Below are 19,238 nucleotides of genomic sequence, written 5' to 3'. Positions count from 1 at the left end.
CACACCTGGACCAAATCATCTTAACTAAGTTGTCTTTAGTTAAAATTAAGTACCAAAGAAAAATATTGATGTTCATTTTATTATCTATTCTTAAAAATCAATATCTTAATAGTAGTTCGAATATTATTTAATAGTTGCAACTTTTATGCAACAAACATTGACTAAATATTGGTCAAAATTCATAAACTTTTGGTTTTTCTCTCAAGGCACTTTCACACTTATGGTGCTACCTCGTCCAAGAAAACATATAATTACAATCTTGATGTAAGTTAAACCATCTTGAATTTGACTGTATCAACATTTATGACTCTGAATAGATATAATACAAAACTAATCTTATAATGATACATATTTAATATTTTATTACAATAAAGATTAGCATCTTTTTATACGAATTTGGTCAAAAGATTGTTTGGTATAGCAATTTGCTAGAATTATATTTCTTTTGGGACTGAGGAGTACACCATAAAACAAATTCCGCTTAAAGCATGCAGTTGAGCACGTAAGGGGATAAAAGGAAAACGAGACTTTATTGTTGAGAATTAACCGAAAATCCAAGGAAACTCAAAGAATTGATCTAAAGATCTTAACATTGTCTTTGTTTTCACTTCCATGTATTCTATTATTCCAAGGTCATCATATTGTTTCTCAGTTTTAGCTTAAAATATGAGAAAAGCTAAAAAATGCACAATAGTAAATAGGAACTTCGATTTTTTCATTTCATCTTTATTTCGTCTTAGCGTACCTCCAGCTATAGCTCCTTAATACACTATAACAATAGATTGTTTTTATTTCCTCCCAAGATAAACTAGATACGATTAAGCTACTAGTATCTACAGTATTTTTTCTCTTGAACTTATCAGTCGGCTTATCAGCTAGGATCTACAGTATTTTTCTCTCACAACAAAACAACTTCAGCCGATTTATCAACCGACTTTAATACCAGCCGAATAAGCTTCATCGGCTCCGGCTCATTTGCCCGTACCAAGAAGTTAAAGTTGTTTGAAGCCGTGCCAAGGAAGATCTTCTTTCCCTAATCCCTAGTGATTGGAGTCATTTGAAGTGGTGCTAAAGGAGGTTTCTTTTTTTTTTTTTTTGCCCCTTGTGACGAATTGTTTAGTCACCGTGGACACATGTGTAATGTTTGCGCTGCACAGGTTTCTTATCTATCACGTGGATTATTTAACTGGCGGCGTCCTACTGCTAGGATATGCTGTTATACTAGTACTACTGGGGTGTTTAAATCCAGAGGCTAAAATTTAGGTGTATCATATCGAGTATCACATCGAGATGTCACATAAGATTATTCGGATAATAATAATAAAATAAATTATTGTAGCATCTGATTTTAAGAACAAAACCATATATGCACCATATGTGAGCCCAGGAAGTCAAATCTCATATATCGCTACAAATAAGGGTAATATCAAAAAACAATGCTCAATATATAACGTACTTAGTATAAAGGATATAACCTTAGATAGCAAACAGCGAAAAGACAACTCCGATCTTAAGGTGAAGACTCCAATTCCACAGGGACAACTGACTGGTTGACCACAAGCCTAATTCCTCCAAACTCTAGTAATCTAGTACCCATCTAGGATTTTTATCAAAAGATTTAAAAAGTAAAGCAAGCGTAAGTACATGTTGTACTCAACAAATATAACATGGGGATCATGAGGCTCAAAAGGCTGACACTGGTTAACTACGATTAGCTTTTAATGAGTCATCTTTTAGTAATTGGGTGACAACAAGTTTATTCTCAAGCCAATATAAACACATGATCAGGTAAATATGGATAATGAATAGCATAAATAATTAACCATTAGTGAGCATCTTCATCATCCATATCATTAGTGTTCATCATCATTAACCATTAATGATCATCTATTCCGCAAAAGGCTGACACTGGTTTAACTGCGATTAGCTTTTAATGGACACAATTTTAGTGTAGAAGTAGCAACAAGTTTATCACAAGCCCATATAAACACATGATCAAGTAAACATGAATAATGAATAGCATAAATAGTAATCATTAGTGAGCATTTTCATTAAACAGTAATCATTAGGAGTAGCAACAACTTTTTAAATTATTTTATTTTCTAATTTTATTTTCTTTTACTTCAAAGCCATTTTTAATTTATTTTTTAAAAAGCATTTTGAATGTTTTCAATTTGAATCAAATCCACACAATTCAAAGAAACAAATGCACCGGCATATATGCGCAAACATGTTGCTACCTTATAGTGGGTCCCATTCTATTGGGAGAGATACAACTCTCTATTTATTTGAGAGGAGATAAGAGGATATTTATGACAAAACAAAAGACTTGGGGACTACTGGAGCAAGAAAGATGATTCATCTCCTCAATAAAACAGTTTTATGGGGTTGAAGAGTAGGATTAGATGACTGTTGGAGATGCTCTATAAAAAGGATCAACGATGGCCTCAGTATAATGTACCATGTCCTCCTTACGGCTATAGCGTTGTGAGCTGCAAGACGTTAGGCCTTGTTTGGATCTCTTGGACTAACAACTAGTTGGCTAAACTTTAGCCCTTAAGGATCCAATCAGAAGAACTAATGGGTGAGCTAAAGTTTAGCTAAAGCTCCAAAAAGTTGTTAGTTCACTCTTACATACTTGAGTGAGTTACAACCAAACTCATCATTAGCTTTTCTCGAGTTCTTCTCCCTTTTTTACCATTAAAGATAACATATCCCAAGAAGAGAACTTCCTACAACAAAACTCACTTGCTAACTTAGTGAAACATTGAGATGTTCTGAGTGTCAATTAAACCAGCTGTAGATGTCCAATATCTCATTCCTTTGTCATCCATACCAACTTATCCTAGGTATGTTGAAGATTGACTCCTAATTGTTAATAACTTGAAGTGATAACCAATATGGAAAAATACCCGAGCCCCTTGATCCAACAAGTAACACATCTTTAACAAAGATACCTGCACTTGATAGTGACTTCTTATCCAGAGACATAACCTATACTTTCAAGTGAAGTACCAGAACGTATGAAGCCTTCGTCTTGCAACTTTCTCAACTTGGCTACCCCCTTAAGAAAAGATCAACTAGGGGATACAAAAAGGGTAGCTTGCACCTTCTTCCATATGATCTAACTAGTATCAAGACGTTCTGACACCCCAATGATACTCTTGTGTATGGGCAACAACAAGAAATCTAAAATTCCTCGCGAGTAGGAAAACAATAGCACAGTGAAACAACTATAACTCTCATTCTATTAATCCAATGAAGTTGTAGATTATACCATTGGAAAGATTATAAAATTCTCCACAACTTCCATATAGAACACTTTTCCAAATTATGCTGTTCAGGTAGTCCAAAATAGTGCACAACAGAAACTGCTCCAACTTTTAAACAACACAGTTGCATCGTCTTGTGATTTTCATAACTCCATAACCAAAACAGATATGAGGGCAATTCTTGTGATCACAGAAATATATCGAATTCTACTATTGTCCAAAATTTTCTCATGATTTTTGATAGTCCAAAAACAGAAATATAAGTCGATAAGTGCAGGCTGCTCTAAAAAGACAGAATAGAGAAAACAGAAGATAACCAAAACCCGACTACTTATTTCATTAATTCTTATACCTTAGGCCTATAAGCTAAATGAAATTGTGGGAACACCCAACAAGACCATTGCAGTCATTACAAAGATGTAAAATAATCATAAACATAATGACAATTCAACAAGTCAGTAAAGATGCACAATTCAATTATTGACTCAACTTGCGATACTATCGTTCTCATTGTACTAGGGGTAACAATTCTAAAACTCATCGTTAGATTACGCAAGAAGATGGTGAGGGACAATTCTAAAAGTATATCAAATCAAGGAATAAAGATAAGAACAAAGACTTTAAAATAAACACCAAGGTAGAGCTAAATAGCTAGGGTAAAGATATTATGGACTAATTAGACTTTAAAAATTCATGTCACAAATTAGTCGTAATCTGTATAATTAATAATTTATTTAGTCTATATTTAATACTTCATATAGTGTCAAACTTTCGATGGGATAGGAACCAAACTCTAACTTGATCCTTAAATTCCTCTGGTCGATGAGGCCCTCTCTGACTCACACGCCACTGCCAGTCTCTGCACAAGGAGGCGTCATCAATTTCTCTGCCAGGACACATGTCCCTAGCTTTGCTTGCAAGGTGATAAAACATTATTGTTTGAGAATCACGATAAAAAAACAGTCAAAAGGCAGGAGCAAAATAGAGTCCATTTTTTTTATATATATATAGGAGTACTCTGCAACTTTTGAAAACATTATTTTCATATGAGGCTGTGTTTAGTTCGTGAATTTTGGGAATTTAGCTACTATAGCACTTTTGTTTTTATTTGGTAATTAGTGTTCAATCATGGACTAATTAGGCTCAAAACGTTCGTCTCGCAATTTCCAACCAAACTGCGCAATTAGTTTTTTTTCGTCTACATTTAATGCTCTATGCACGTATCGCAGATTCGATGTGATGGCTACTGTAGCACTTTTTGAAAAACTTTTTGGGAACTAAACAAGCACCGAATTATGAACAAAGTTCTGACAGGACACGTTTTGCCTCTGTACTACTCCTAGGTTTGGCCTTTGGTCTAAGTTAAATTATCTTAAATTTAGAAATGTATAAGAAAAGATATAATAAATATGTATAAAAGCATTATTGAGTATGTGAAATATTTGTAATTTTTTTATTTTTTTGTTAGTACTAAAATAATTTGATTTAGTAAATTCTTTCTTAGACAGAGGTAGGACCGGAGGAGTATGTAGGAACCTGCAAGTTTGACTACAGCGTGCAATTCGTGGAAAATGATTTTAAGAAAGTTACTTGCAAGATTGTCTTCCGAAAGAGAGATGAAAATGCCAGGAAATTTTGCAAAAGGACGTTGGTGAAATCTCGTTGTGTACCTCTACTAGCAAGGAGTCGTTGGATTCTCGTACTGGGATTCGATAAATCAGTTAGAGTTAAAGCTAGGTGCATCTCAATTCTCAGCAACGTACGCGTGGTGTTTAATGGCGGTAAACAAGCGGGTACAGCAGGCAGAATAAAATGGGCCAGGACGTCAGACAGAGGCGGGGCCACCGGCAGCCTCTGCGAAGAAAATGTTTCCATTAATTGCCCCATTGATCCGCCTGCAGGCAGTGTTTGTACTCACCCTCTGGCCTCTGTGATCTTTTCACAATAAAATCACTCCAAGGACAAACAACTTCGTCTGTGATAAGGTTTGGGACCGGGGCCTTGTTTAGATCACCTCCAAATTCCAAGTTTTTTCACACTCTCTCCATCACATCAATTTTTAGCCGTTTACATGGAGTATTAAATGCAGGTAAAAAAAATAATTAATTGCACAGTTTAGTTGAAAATCACGAGATGAATCTTTTGAGCTTAGTTAGTCCACGATTGGACAATATTTATCAAATAAGACGAAAGTGCTACTATTCATTGAGTTGAAATTTTTTGCAATCTAAACATGGCCCGGAAAATTCACCGTGATTTCATCTCGTAATGTGAAGTGAGGATCGAGCAGGCAGCAGCAGCAACTTTGCAGTTGCAGTGGTGTCGTGCGCACGCAATGTGGCATGTGAGCATTCCGGAAATAGGAAGCCATGGTCAATCATGGGCGCCAGTGTCCACCATAAACTCCACGCGATCGAGTTGGTGACACGCACGGCCGTGTGGCACGCCGTCCTTCCGCGTAAACTAGTGCCGTTCCAATGCAAAAGCTTTGTGCGCAGATGATGGAGTGGGAGTGGAGCAGCCCATGCACTTTCTTGTACCACTTTGTTCTCCTCCATAGTCTGGTCTGTCGGCAATTTTGCACTTTCTTCTACCACTTTGTTCTCTTCCATAGTCGGATCCCCGCCAATTTCGGGGACACCCAATTCGCTACTCTAGGTTCTAAATTATAAGACAATTTTGACTTTTTAGATATATTATTTTTAGTACGCATCGAGACATACTAGAAATGTCGTAACGTCTTATAATTTAGAACGGGGAGAGTACAATCACATATATTAGTTCTTTTGTCATGATGGTTTCACAGCTTCCTGGGTTCTCTTGTGTAAAAACCTAGGGTGAAAATTCCGGTTGTCATTGGTGCCACCTACACACGTCGTATCTTTCTTTCCTAGAGGCTTTGCTTATAAGTTCCCTTGGGCTTTTGTTGCCTATGCAAATATGGTCTTCGTTGGCAATTGTTATAGTTGGTGGTTTTCTTATATTTTGTTGTTTCACTTCTCATGTTGGTACATAAACCGACAATTAATATGTTGGAATCTCAACACAAGCATACTTTTTTTTTGTCAACATTATATTTCAACTTTTATAAAATATAGGGCGTTTTAGTTTTATTCTAGATTCAATTTCTCTAATTACTATCGAGTGTGTAGAAAATAGATAAACATCTACAATACCAAATAACGCGCCAGCAAGATATTTCAAGTTAGATTGAATCAAACTAATATGATGTTGTAGATATGGTATATTTTTTCTATAAAATTTGATCAGCGTTAAAAGAGTTTTACAGTATAAATTGAAATCATCTATATTTATAGATGGAGTAACAAATGCATAGGTTTGATCGCTGAGTGTTTCATTCAACACCATGGGTCCCACGAACATCATTCCCCCTGCTCTCCTCTGATTTTGGTCTTATTAGTTGCTATAAATTTTTAATCCCGAATCTACGTTGAAACTTTCATGCTTATTATGTAATTTATTAATTCTCCTTTTCATATGTTATACAAAATAAGAATTTGAGGTCATAGGCTGCATAAACAGACATTTAAATATGCACCATGCCGTTTAAGATTGGTGCTAGAGCTTGAAGCGAGATCTAGAATTAGATAGTTGTGCTAACCTTAAAAGTTAATATTTAACGCTTATAGTTATTGTATGCTTCAAAGGAAGTTGATTGGTCTACACTGACCACCTGACTTCTCAAAAATCAAAATGTTTGAATTTTCTTATCAAAACATTATATGCAGTGATTTATGTAGTTTTATAATTACACTACCATTATACATATGTCAAACATTTATGTTAAGTACTTTTTTATCTAAATTAAAAATGTATATAAATTATATTTCATGGATATTAATATAATTTTATATAATATGTTAGTATTATAGGTATATGAGTCGTTAAGAAAATATTTTGTGTATGAGTCGAGAATGTTTTCTTGATTTGTGAAACATAACACTTATTTATCGCTCATGCCTGCATCTAGCAGAGCCTTGATCTTTCAAATCACACATGATCGAGATACGTAGCAGAGGCAGATCTAAACAGTGAGGTAGATCAGCAGGTCAGCGAGACAAATTTGACACTCTTTTTCTTATCACATTTGATTTTGCAGTCAATTCTTTTTTACTTTGATTATATTTTAGCTGTATGTTTTACTTTAAGTTTTTTAACTGTAGTGAAAGCTAGTGGTAGCAATATTGTGTTTGATCCATGGACTTAAGTTTAGTTCCCGTCACATCGGACATTTGGAGTCTAATTAGGAGCATGAAACATGAGCTAATTATAAAACTAATTACATAGATGGAGACTAATTCGCGAGATGAATCTATTAAGCTTAATTAATTTATTATTAGCATATGTTTATCGTAGCACCACATGATCAAATCGTAGACTAATTAGATTTAATAGATTCATCGTCGTACCACGGGGGTAGTGAGACCCACGGTAGTTGAAAAACAAAGAGTTAAATGCACCAGAGATCCATTAACTTGTGAGGAGGTTTCAGTTAGGTCCATCAACTTTTAAAGTGACTTTTTGGGTCCATAAACTTAGTATGGTGTATCACTTAGGCCCATAGCTGTCCACATTGGCTTCTCGTGCTGACATGGCATGATGTCGTGGCCATGTAGACACGAAAACATGCCAGCCGTAGCCCCGTGGGCGCGCGAGCAGAAGCCGATGCCGTCACCGTGGGTGCGCGAGCAGGCGCGCCGCCGTCTTCCTCGTCGCGCTGCTCTGCCTCGACGCCGCCAAGCTCATCTCCACACAGCGACGATGCCATGGCGCCGGCGGCGCCCTGAACGGCGAAGACAAGCAGCCGCTGCTGGACAGGGCCGTGGTTGTTCGGGTCGACGCTGGGTTCGTTGTTGCGCTGGCTGTGTCCGGTGTCCTCACCGCATTCTACGACGTGCTGCTGGTCCTTTCCCTGGTCAACAGGGGCGGCGAGGCCCTGGAGGCGGTGTTCCTGGCGCGGCAGTGCGCGGCGCACCTAGCCGTCGCAGCGGTCGTCGCGCACGAGAAGCGGTTCCGCATGGAGGCGCACCCGCTAACCCTGCGCCTCTACTGGCTGGCGGCGCCCGTGCTGACGGCGCTCCTCGCCGGCACCTCCGTGGCGCGCCTCACGTCGGGTGCGGCTAGGCTCTCAGACGACGCGCTCGCCGTCGCGGCACTGGTCCTGTGCCTTTCCCTCCCGCTCCTCTGCATCCTCGGGTCCACGGGGCGTCGTAGCCATGGTGGCGGTCAACGACCATGCCACCGGGGCCACGGCGGCGGACGAGGAGACCACCACCACCACCACCGACAGCAACAGCAAGGTGAACGTGACCCCGTACTCGACGACGCTGGAGCTGTCGGATGTGCCGACGCTGGCGCCGTCCCACCGGCCCGAGCGCATGCACGAGCTATTCACCCTGCACTGGTCGTCGCCGTGGGCGTCCAAGGACAACAACCTCGTCCGGCAACCGGCATCACGCATGGGTGCCGCCATCCTCCTCCTAGGCATCCCCACACGCTTGAGTCCGGCTCTGGCGCGGCGTCCGTCGAGCCCCCATGCACTCGAGCCCCTGCTCCGGGTTCATACGCTGCGTCCTTGCCTCCGCTCATGGTAAACACCATCACGCGCTCTTAGCCGCAGCACGAGGAGAGTCCGTCCATGAAGCTGAGCACATGCGCAGTCCTCGCCGCCGCGCCTAGGAGGTGGACTTCGAAATCCGTCGTGACCGCCACGCCGCTCAGTCCGTGGCATTCCTCCGGTCGTAGGGCTTCGACTTCGACGCAGCACACGAGTGGCGTCGACTCGGCGGTGTTCGGGGCGAAGCTCGCCGATGCCGGGGACGTCGAGCTGACGTGATTGGCGAGCGGCGCTGTGCGGGGCCGGGGACATCGAGCTGACGCGCCTACGACATCGTCAGGACGCTGCGGCTCTACGCCAATGCCACCGGCGATTGCGCGCCGCGGTGGATGTCTGCGCCCTTCACCCACTCGGCCACGCTCGGCACAGTGGCCATGGACCCGGACCTCAAGGCCCGCTGTTCCGCACCTTCTGGGCGCAGTTCCTGCTGAACGCGTCACTGGTGCTGCTCCGCCTCACCGTCATGTACGTGGGGCCGACGCTGATCTAGAGCTTCGTGGACTTCACGTCGGTGGGCGCCGGGCAGCGGCCGCTCGGGGAGGGCGTGCGGCTGGTGGCGACGCTGCTAGCGGCCAAGTGCGCAAAGGCGCTGTGCAACCACCAGTACAACTTCCACTGCCAGAAGCTGGGGATGCAGATTTGGGGCGCGCTCATCGTGGCGCTCTACCGCAAGGGGCCCGCGGACCAGTCAGCGGCGGAGGAGTTGGCGACGAGGCGTGCCCTGGCGCAGCGACTACCCGTCGAGGAGCACCAGGTTGCCATCGCGGGCGACGGCCATCGCGGCCACGGACTGCCCCGCGGTGCCCGCGGACCACACGACGACGCCTACTTGTGCGCCCATAGGATGTTTGACGAAATGAAGCGTCAATAATTGCTTTAGAAGGACAAGTCAGCAGACCATGTCAGCACGAGAAGCCAATGTGGACAGCTATGGACCTAAGTGATACACTATACTAGTTTATGGACAAAAAAATCACTTTGAAAGTTGATGAACCTAACTAAAACCTGCTCACAAGTTAATTGATCTCTGGTGCATTTAAGGGCATGTTTAGTTCTCTAGTACATGGACTAAAAGTTTTAGTCCATGAACTAAAATGGAGTAAAGTGGGGTTTGGTTCCTTAACTAAAATGGACTAAAGTGGAGAGAGAGGGCAATAAATGAGAGGCATGGGTGTCCCCAACACCTTTTAGTCCATTTTATTCCGGTTTTGTGGACTAAAGAACTAAATGATTTTAGTCCACTTTTAGTCCAAATATTTAGCCGTTTAATTCAACTAAAATGCAGATTTTAGTCTAAAATACTTTAGTGCAAAGGACCCGGCCCTGGCTCAGAAACAAAAGTAAACCCACGGCATCGCCGCCATAATTACCGTACGGGTCCTCCTCCTCCCGTGGTATGCCAGCGGCAGACGTGGCGGGGGGCCCGGCATTACTCCCCCGCCATAAATTCTCCTCCGCCGCACAAGGCACTGCAGAGAGGCCTCCCCGCTCCGCTCCGCGTCCCCCAGCGCCCACCCAACCACTCTGAGCTGTGACACAGCTGTCCTCCTCTCCCCACTCCAGGCGCGTTCCCTCCACTTCCCTTCCCTTCCCTTCCCTTCCCTCCACAGGAATCCGCCGCCATACTCTCCTCCGCGGCTCCGCTACGCACTGCTGGATTGCGCCGAGCACCCGCTTCCCTTCTTTGCTCTGGTTCGGTGGTGGTATGGTGGGATGATGACCAGGGCGGCGGTGCTGTTGTCTCTCCTCTGCTGCCTCGCCGCTGCCGGCCACGGCGAGGCGGTGTCAGTGGTGGGCGAGGGCGAGGCGGCGGCGGAGCTGGCGGTGTCGGTGGACCCGTCGTGGCGGTTCCCCAACCAGCGGCTGCGGGACGCGTACGTCGCGCTGCAGACGTGGAAGCAGCAGGCCATCTTCTCCGACCCCAGGGGCTTCACCGCCGACTGGGTGGGCCCGGGGGTCTGCAACTACACCGGGGTCTTCTGCGCGCCGCTGCCGCGGGGCGTGCCGGGCGCCGGTGAGCTCTCCGTTGCGGGCGTCGACCTCAACCACGGCGACATCGCGGGGTACCTCCCGTCGGAGCTCGGCCTCCTCGCCGAGCTCTCGCTGCTCCACCTCAACTCCAACCGCTTCTGCGGCCTCATCCCCGCCACGCTCCACCGCCTCCGCCTCCTCGTCGAGCTCGACCTCAGCAACAACCGCCTCGTGGGGACCTTCCCTGCCGTCGTGCTCGACCTCCCGGCGCTCAAGTTCCTCGACCTCCGCTTCAACGATTTCGAGGGCGCCATCCCACCGGCGCTCTTCGACCGCCCGCTCGACGCCATCTTCCTCAACCACAACCGCCTCCGGTCCCCGCTCCCGGACAACTTCGGCAACTCGCCGGCCTCCGTCATCGTGCTCGCCGACAACAGCTTCGGCGGATGCCTCCCAGCCAGCCTCGGCAACATGTCCGACACGCTCAACGAGATCCTCCTCATCAACAACGGCCTCGACACCTGCGTCCCCCCCGAGGTCGGCCTGCTCCGGGAGGTGACCGTCTTCGACGTCAGCTTCAACGCGCTCGTCGGCCCGCTGCCGCAGCAGGTGGCCGGGATGCGCAAGGTGGAGCAGCTGGACGTCGCGCACAACCGCCTGTCGGGCGCCGTCCCGGAGGCCATCTGCGCGCTCCCGCGGCTCAAGAACCTCACCATCTCCGACAACTACTTCACCGGCGAGCCGCCGGCCTGCGCGCGCGTCGTGCCTTCGGATGGAGACAGGAGGAACTGCCTGCCCAGCCGCCCCGCGCAGCGCACGCCGCAGCAGTGCGCCGCGTTCTACTCGCAGCCGCCCGTCGACTGCGCCGCGTTCCAGTGCAAGCCGTTCGTCCCTGTTCCACCGTTGCCACCGCCGCCGCCATCATATCCTGGCCCGTTGCCGCCAGTATACCCCATGCCATACGCGTCGCCGCCGCCACCTGCGCATTACCGATGATCTGATTCGTTGAGGGGGGAGAAAGAAGCACTATCACTTTCACCTTAATTCGCCACCGCCGCCCGTTGCGCTGGATGGAGACAGACAGCAAAGTTCACCGTGTCACAATTGTACGTGGTCAGTCATTGTTGTGCTTAGATTAGCAGTGTTCTTGATTGATGATAGCTACCGGCATATAGAAGATTATTATTATTATTATTATAAGGTGCATATATCGCTCTTGCTTTTGCTGCATTGGTCGGTCTCTGTTTTTCGCGTCGATCGGGGTTTGCGTCATGGCGATGGTGAAAAGGATTGGAGGTGGGGGGGTGCTGGACGGAACAATTTGTTTGAGCTTGGATTGATTGCCAATTGGGTTGTGAATAACAAACTGCTTGAGAGAGACAGGTTATTACGAGGACGAGGAGGATTGGTTGGTGACTTGGCGGGCACCTGGGACTGGGATGTATAGAAGAGGTAATTGAGCTTGAGTTCTTCAGTTAAACTGCTGCTTTCAGACGAGAGTCCAGAGATTAGTTTTCAGACCAAGGAATGTACCCTACTTAACTATTCTTTTTGTTTTCTGTCACAGCTACTTACTGTTAATCGATTGTTATGATATATCTGTTTCGGATTCTGCAAAGGTTTTGGCCCTTTGATTGCTACTCTGTTGTCTGTTCTTCTCTGTTTTTGATGCGATGACGGTAATACACGGGTTGGTCATTCTTTGCATGTGGATTCTGTTTTCATTATTTGTCTTATTGGTTGCAACTAGAATTTTCCCATTGCACCATGGAATTAGATGCTTCACATGATGTGTTGAGCTTGAGCATGCATGATGAAACACCAGTGGCCCAGATTTTGCAAAGCTTGTTTTGTCTTTGGAAAAAGGAGAGACATGGAACATGGCCACTGGCCAGGTGCTTCTTCCTCCTAGCTTTGCCGTTCCTTTTTTGTTATAGGATGACTAGTCTATACCCATGATGAACAAACAATAAGACCATTGCAATGAAGTACATGCTTCATCTGACTTGCAATGGGCAGCACTGTTGGACAAGTTTGCTTTGTTTACAAGAAATTTTTATTCTCGTTATTGGGATGGGTGCATTGTGCACCCAACTGAAAATTGGTAATATCTACTAGCATAGTTTTTAAGGTAAGGCGAGGTGCGGCGCTCTACCCCCTTACAAACGTCTAGGCGAGTTAGGCCCGCGGCAAGGCGATGCCATACACATACTCTAATCTTCCATAGGGCAGCACAAACATACACTTATACATATCTTTTCGCTGTCAATTCTGGAGCCCATGTAGCAGCGATTCTCCTGTTTCCAGTTTTCTTCTTCCACGCAGCCCCTAATAAGTTTCAACATGTGTGACTCATTAATATAATTATGTAACAGAAATACTTTGTAATCAGATTAAATATGGATAGTGAAATACCTTTTGATGATCTGAACTCTCTTTTCTTCTCCCAAACAACAAGCTGCATATACAATAAGAAATTTAGCAACAGCAAGGAAATTTAGCAACAAAAGACACAAGCAAATATCAATATATCATCATTACATCAGCCCATAAACTTAGATAAGAGTCTTAGTGGCATAGTTAGCCACATTACAAACATTCCAGAAGTATAGATAAGAGTCTTAGTGGCATAGTTAGCCACATTACAAGCAGCTCACAAATATAACTACGTAAGATAGTCTTAGTGGCATAATTAGTAGTCTACAGCCACAATTACATAACATAGCCCAACCACCAAAAGTTAGAATCTCATGGCATGCTAAGTAGTGCACAAGTACAACACAAAAGTAATTTAAGATCTGAAATATGCTAGCAGCCAACTCTCAACAGTCAATATCTGTCATCAAACTCATCAAGGATGTTTGGAGCCTCCATGTTTTCGCCACCACCGTTGGAGCCATTGGGATCCTGCTCATAATCACTCACATCAGCATCGTCATGTGGATCTTCCTCTTCCTCTTCTTCATTGGCCCAACAAAGTCTTCTTCAAGTTTAGCCAACCTTGTCTGTCCATTTCTTGCACGCTTGCTGCTGGCATTCCTTGGAAGATTGCGGCCTCGCAGCGAGCTTGATGCACCAACAACTTCATCCACGTGTTCCCATGTAAGGCCATTACTATTGTCACCATTGTCACACCCACGGGCACCTTGAGGATGAACATATGAGGAGTCGGTCCACTCATTGTCCCAATCAAACTCCTCAATGACCAAAGGATCAAAAAAATTTCTGGTCTTCATCTTCCGGTTGTAGGAAACAAACACAATGTCATTTAATCGCTTATGCAGCAACCTATTTCTTTTATCTGTATCCATCTACAAAAGAAGAATGGGAAAACAAGAAATAAATGTCTCATTAATTGGCTAGCTGAGCACAAATCAATTAGAAGAAAACAGTGACTAGTGAAGTTGGCAATACTCATAAACTCAAATGTACTCGAGTTTCTCTCACAACCAGAGGATGAAGCACAAAGACTAACAATGCGTCTAGCAAACCTTTGAAGCTCAATAGCACGACCACCATATGAACGCCACCAATCAACTATATTGCCAAATACAAACATATATTAGCATTCTGAGGTGAAATATACTTGCTGGAATTAAATTGCACATACTAAAACCTGTTGCAATTACAAGAAAAACAGCACGTACGAGGGTTCAAATTCTGTAGATTTTGCTTGGCTATTTTGTTTGAGAATGCATCTCCTCTAAGGCCATCATAGTCCAAGGATTGAGCATCAATCTTGCTTCTAATTTCTTCATCCTCCACCATTCTTCCAAGCACATCAAGAAAATAGCCTCTTAACTGCCCAACAGTTGCATCATCAGTTTTCCTGGGTTCAAATACAGTGCAGCCCCATACAAAGGATGGTCCATTTGTGTCACCCAACACTTCTCAATGATCTTAATGATATTCTTGAGCAAGGTTTTCTTGTTTTCAGTAGCAAAGTGAGCTTGATCTTCTCTTTTCCACGATTAATTAGTGCTGCAACCTCTAGCATTGCAGGCCTCTCATCACCATCAACCACCAGGGGCTGAAGCTCTAAGGCAATCTTCAACAGAATTCCAAAAATCCACAGAGAGCACAGTGTTGTGCACTTTTTGACCGGCTGCAATTTTTGCCAATTTGTTCCCCAATCATTCTTCACTAACAAATAAAGCCTTCAAAGCATCTCTGTGCTTGTGCAAACTTTTTAAAGTGAGGAAAGAGGTGGCAAATCGAGTGGCTGCAGGTCTCACATGATCAGCCCCTGTCTTTTCTCTCATCAATCTAAAAATTCTCCCATGCTTATAGATGAAAGTTGTGACATGTTTGGCTCTTGTAATGGTCTTCTTAAATTCCTTCAAGTTCTCTATCTCTTCCAGCATAAGATCGAAGTAGTGTGCAGCACATGGGCTCCAATACAACGTAGAAATCCTTTCCATTAGAATTCTACCAGCTGCCTTGTAATTAGCCCCATTATCAGTGATAACTCGAACCACCTTGTCTTTCCCAATCTCCTCAATCTTTGCCTCCAATAAATCAGCAAGCATAAATGCATCATGTACCTCACTTGATGCACCAACAGACTCCAAAAAATAAGTCCCTGCAGGGCTGTTCACAAGGAAGTTGATCAAATGGTGGCCTCTCTTGTTAGTCCAGCCGTATGACATAAGTGTGTAGCCATACATCTTCTAGGCTTGCTCATGTTCCTCCCTCATAGTACTGGTCAATTTCACAACATCCTTAAGCAATGGTTCACCTAACATATAGGGAGTAGGAGGCTTGTAACCTGAACCAATTTGTGCAGTTGCCTCAACTGCAATATCAAATTGTCTTGCTGCTGCAGCATTAAATGGCACACCACACTCATAGAACCACAAGGCCCACCGCTGATCCACATAGTGCTTCTCCCCTTTGGTCCTTATCTTGGCTGGAATTGTTGGCTGAGAACATCCTTTACGCCTTTCATCAACAAGTTCTTTAGGTGTTTTCCGAAGCATCTCAACAATTGACTTGTTAACATTCGGCTTTGCCTTTGTATTGCTAGCTGCAGTAGCCTTGAATAAATAATTTGCATGCCTTTGTTTAGTTGCAATCCCTAAACTTGGCTACACCTTGGAAGCTTGGGATTCTGCAGGTGCAGTGTCTTCAACTTGAACAAATTCAGCTCTAGCTGTTGGGGCTGCTACTGCATTCACCACCACCACATTTGCTGGTTCCTCGGGTGGCTCATCACCCTCTTCGTTGAACAATGGCCTCCTCCTCTTATTGGATTCCAAATAATTTCTCCTCTCCTTCCTAATGGCAGTGGTGGTCTTAGGACACATTTTTGCATCTCCATATCCACCTGCTAGATGCTGCTTCAACCTTTTTATCCCTCCAGAAACCTCAGTGTCACAAATAGTACATGTCACCTTATCTGGCTTCTGAAGGTTTGCCCAATATGCATACTTCCAGCCTGGATCATTTGAGTTGGCCTTTCTTGCTTTGTCTACCTTAGGATCATAGTTCTCATTGTTGATAGAAGCTGGACTTGCCATTTTTCCTATTGGTTTGTGCTGCATAGAAAGAACCAAGAGAGTAATTAAAAACTGAGGAGATTGAGTACTCGATGTAGCCTGCAGTAATCTAATATAAGCAGTGAAACAGTGATAGTAATCTAGCATTAGAAAATTAGCAAGTTGACAATGGCAAGTGTCAAAAAAATAATAGCAGACAACCAGTACATGTACATGTAATAGACATAGGCAATTAGGTATTTTTATACCGGTGTTCCTCAGGGGGCACATATAATGTCGGGGCAGAAAGTGACCAACACATAAATATTTGTAGTTTTGCCGTTCGTTGTGATCGGATGTGGCCTAGCACTCAATGACACATGGTTTATACTAGTTCAGGCAACGTGCCCTATGTCCACTTTGAGTCGGTCGGTGACTTTATTCCTGAGCCCAGGCGCTCGAAGTTTGCTGTGGGGTTACAAACGGAAGGGAGAAAGATGGGGGGTGCAAGAGGTTCAGCCGGACTCCGGTCTAAAGGGCCGAGAGTGACAGGAGCTCCGTTGTGCGCTAAGTGTTTGAGTGTGTGCTCGAGGTTTGAACCTAGCGGTTCTGCTATTGTGTGTGATTGAACTGATTCTCTCCCTTTGGGAGAGAGCGCATCCCCTTTTATAGATGAAGGGGATAGCCTTACAAGTGAGTGAGAGAGAGAGAGTGTACGTATGCTAAGTCTTGTTGCCCACGCCGTTAGGTACAAGATGATTGTAGGCGCTCATAACACTTTAAATGTTAGATGCATGTGGGAGGTTTGAAAGGTCCTTGTGTAGTTTTGGTAATTGAGTGACAATCTAGGTGGACTAATTGTGTTTATGTGAGATACATAGGTGATTAGTCCACATGTACATATGTGTGAGCAACATATGCCATGAAGGTGAAAATGGCTTGGAGATGTTGCAAAGCTCACACATGTGATGATGAAGGAGCTTAAATGCACATGAGACATGACATTGAGTCATGTGATCAAAGGTGGAGAAGATCAAGACAAGACTTGGCTTGATGGACCGGTTGCAAGCGTGAAGGGCAAGTCGGAGGCTTTGGAGCAATGGACCGCGTGGCGGTGAAGCTTGAGCAAGACTTGGCGCCGATGGACGAAGGCAACGGTGAAAAGCAAGTGAAGTCAAGATCGATGAACCAATATGATCACGTGATGATATGAAGTGGATCATATCATTGTTGATCGTGTTGGTGCATGTGTTGCATCGACATTGGAGGATATGGAATGGAATGCGCAAGGCAAAGGTATAACCTAGGGCATTTCATTTCACCGGTCATATGTGTGTAGAGAAGTTTATGACCGGGTTTAGGATAGATGGACGTACTATCAAGAGGGGCAAACTTATTTGCACGTCGGTCATCTAGTGCCACTCGAGTGATCTAACTTTGCATCGTCGCTAGGATCGAGTGGCGTGGCAAGTTGAGTGGCTAATCCTTTGAAAAATGATTGTGAAAATGCTAACACACATACACATGATGGTGTACACTTGGTGGTGTTGACACATTTGCAAAGGAGAAGAGGTTGGTGATGAAAACGAGTGAGTCGCGCTGATTACAGAGTGACCGGATGCGTCCGGTATGGTGACCAGACACGTCCGGTATTTGGCGACATACTCAATGACCGGACGCGTCCGGTCGCCACACCGGACACGTCCGGTGTGAATCAGCAAAGACGGTGTTCGGTAGATCTGTTGATCGGACGCTGGTAGCGTCCGGTCCGATGTGACCGGACGCATCCGGTCGTCGATGGGTGCTTACTGTACTCGACCGGACGCTGAGGCTCAGCGTCCGGTCAGTTTCTAACTGTCGCGTCCGGTTGGCCCTGGAGGCTTACTGGACTCGACCGGACGCAGCAGCCGAGCTCCGATCATTTCATGATGAGCGTCCGGTTGTCTTGTCAGAGAGCCGTTGGAGGCAACGGTAGGACACGTGGAGGTCAGACAGCTACCGGACACATCCGGTATAGCGACCGGACGCGTCCGGTATTCGTGATCGGTGCGTCTGGTGCTGCGTCCGGTCGACCCGAAAAACGCCTAGTGAAGGGGTAACGGCTAGTTTAGCCCTTGAGGCTATAAATAGAAGTGGCCTTCGGGCATGGCTGGTGCTGAGTAGCTTGGGGGACTTTGTGTCCATGCTTGAGAGTGCTTAGGAGCCCTCCATCTCACACATACTTGATAGTGATCATCCGATTGTGTGAGTGAGCGATTCTAGTGCGATTGCATCATGAGGTTGCATTGAGTGGCACTAGGTGATCGAGTTGCAAGCCGGTGGTGCTTGTTACTCTTAGAGGTTGCCACCTCCTAGACGGCTTGGTGGTGGTCTCCGTCGAAGCCCGCAAGAAGTTTGTGCGGTGCTCCAGAGAAGCGCTTTGTGAGGGGCATTGTGCTCGCCCCACGGGAGCCACGAAGAGCAACTTTAGTAAAGCATGTCATTGAGCTACCCTCACTTCCGGGGTAGGTTCTTGTGACGCCCGACGTGCAGGCTTGGCGGGTGATGCCAATTAGCCGCCGAACCACCAAGTGAGTGGTCGACACAACGGGGACTAGCGTGTTGGCAAACACGTGAACCTTAGGAGAAAAATCATCATGTCAACCTTGTTCTTCCTATTGGTTTGCATCCTCGTTACACAAGCTTGTAATTTCTTTTGCATATATTGTGCTTGTGTAGTTGCTCTTGTAATTAGTTAGCTTGTGTAGCTTACTAGTTATCTTCTTGCTTGTGTAGCATAGAAGTAGCTCCCTTGCGTGGCTAATTTGGTTTGTGTAACCTTGTTAGTCACATTGCTTAGTTTGTGTAGCTAAGTAATTGCGCTCTCTAATTTAGCATTGG

At 44.9% G+C, this 19,238-nt stretch overlaps 2 protein-coding genes across 2 annotated transcripts; one reads left to right on the top strand and one right to left on the bottom strand.

Annotated features, from left to right (window-relative positions):
• Positions 1 to 10,399: 10,399 nt before the first annotated feature.
• On the top strand, positions 10,400 to 12,493 carry LOC136516822 (leucine-rich repeat extensin-like protein 4). Its single transcript, XM_066510313.1, has one exon. It carries the CDS (start codon positions 10,624 to 10,626, stop codon positions 11,875 to 11,877), a length of 1,254 nt encoding a protein of 417 aa, XP_066366410.1. The 5' UTR covers positions 10,400 to 10,623; the 3' UTR covers positions 11,878 to 12,493.
• Positions 12,494 to 13,146: 653 nt separating this feature from the next.
• On the bottom strand, positions 13,147 to 16,400 carry LOC136515515 (uncharacterized). The gene is made up of 9 exons (XM_066509082.1): positions 15,975 to 16,400; positions 15,584 to 15,917; positions 15,117 to 15,463; positions 14,763 to 14,929; positions 14,529 to 14,710; positions 14,357 to 14,418; positions 13,807 to 14,192; positions 13,297 to 13,339; positions 13,147 to 13,209 (listed from the first exon to the last, which is right to left on the bottom strand). The coding sequence occupies exons 1-9, from the start codon at positions 16,398 to 16,400 to the stop codon at positions 13,147 to 13,149; spliced, it is 2,010 nt and encodes a 669-aa protein (XP_066365179.1).
• Between the last annotated feature and the right edge of the window lie 2,838 nt (positions 16,401 to 19,238).

Source organism: Miscanthus floridulus, chromosome 17, assembly GCF_019320115.1.
Source record: "Miscanthus floridulus cultivar M001 chromosome 17, ASM1932011v1, whole genome shotgun sequence".
NCBI classification, from domain to species: Eukaryota; Viridiplantae; Streptophyta; class Magnoliopsida; order Poales; family Poaceae; genus Miscanthus; species Miscanthus floridulus.
Note: the sequence above shows the minus strand (reverse complement) of the source record. Positions and strands in the feature narration are given on the sequence as shown.

What these genes read in the sequence shown, in the direction of transcription:
- LOC136516822 (XM_066510313.1), top strand. Translation starts at nt 10,624, where the DNA reads ATGATGACCAGGGCGGCGGTGCTGTTGTCTCTCCTCTGCTGCCTCGCC.
- LOC136515515 (XM_066509082.1), bottom strand. Translation starts at nt 16,400, where the DNA reads ATGGCAAGTCCAGCTTCTATCAACAATGAGAACTATGATCCTAAGGTA. An exon ending in AAAGGTTTGCTAGACGCATT is followed by an intron (nt 14,193 to 14,356) that starts GTTAGTCTTTGT and finishes CTTCTTTTGTAG; the next exon opens with ATGGATACAGATAAAAGAAA. An exon ending in AGAGTTCAGATCATCAAAAG is followed by an intron (nt 13,210 to 13,296) that starts GTATTTCACTAT and finishes GAAACTTATTAG; the next exon opens with GGGCTGCGTGGAAGAAGAAA.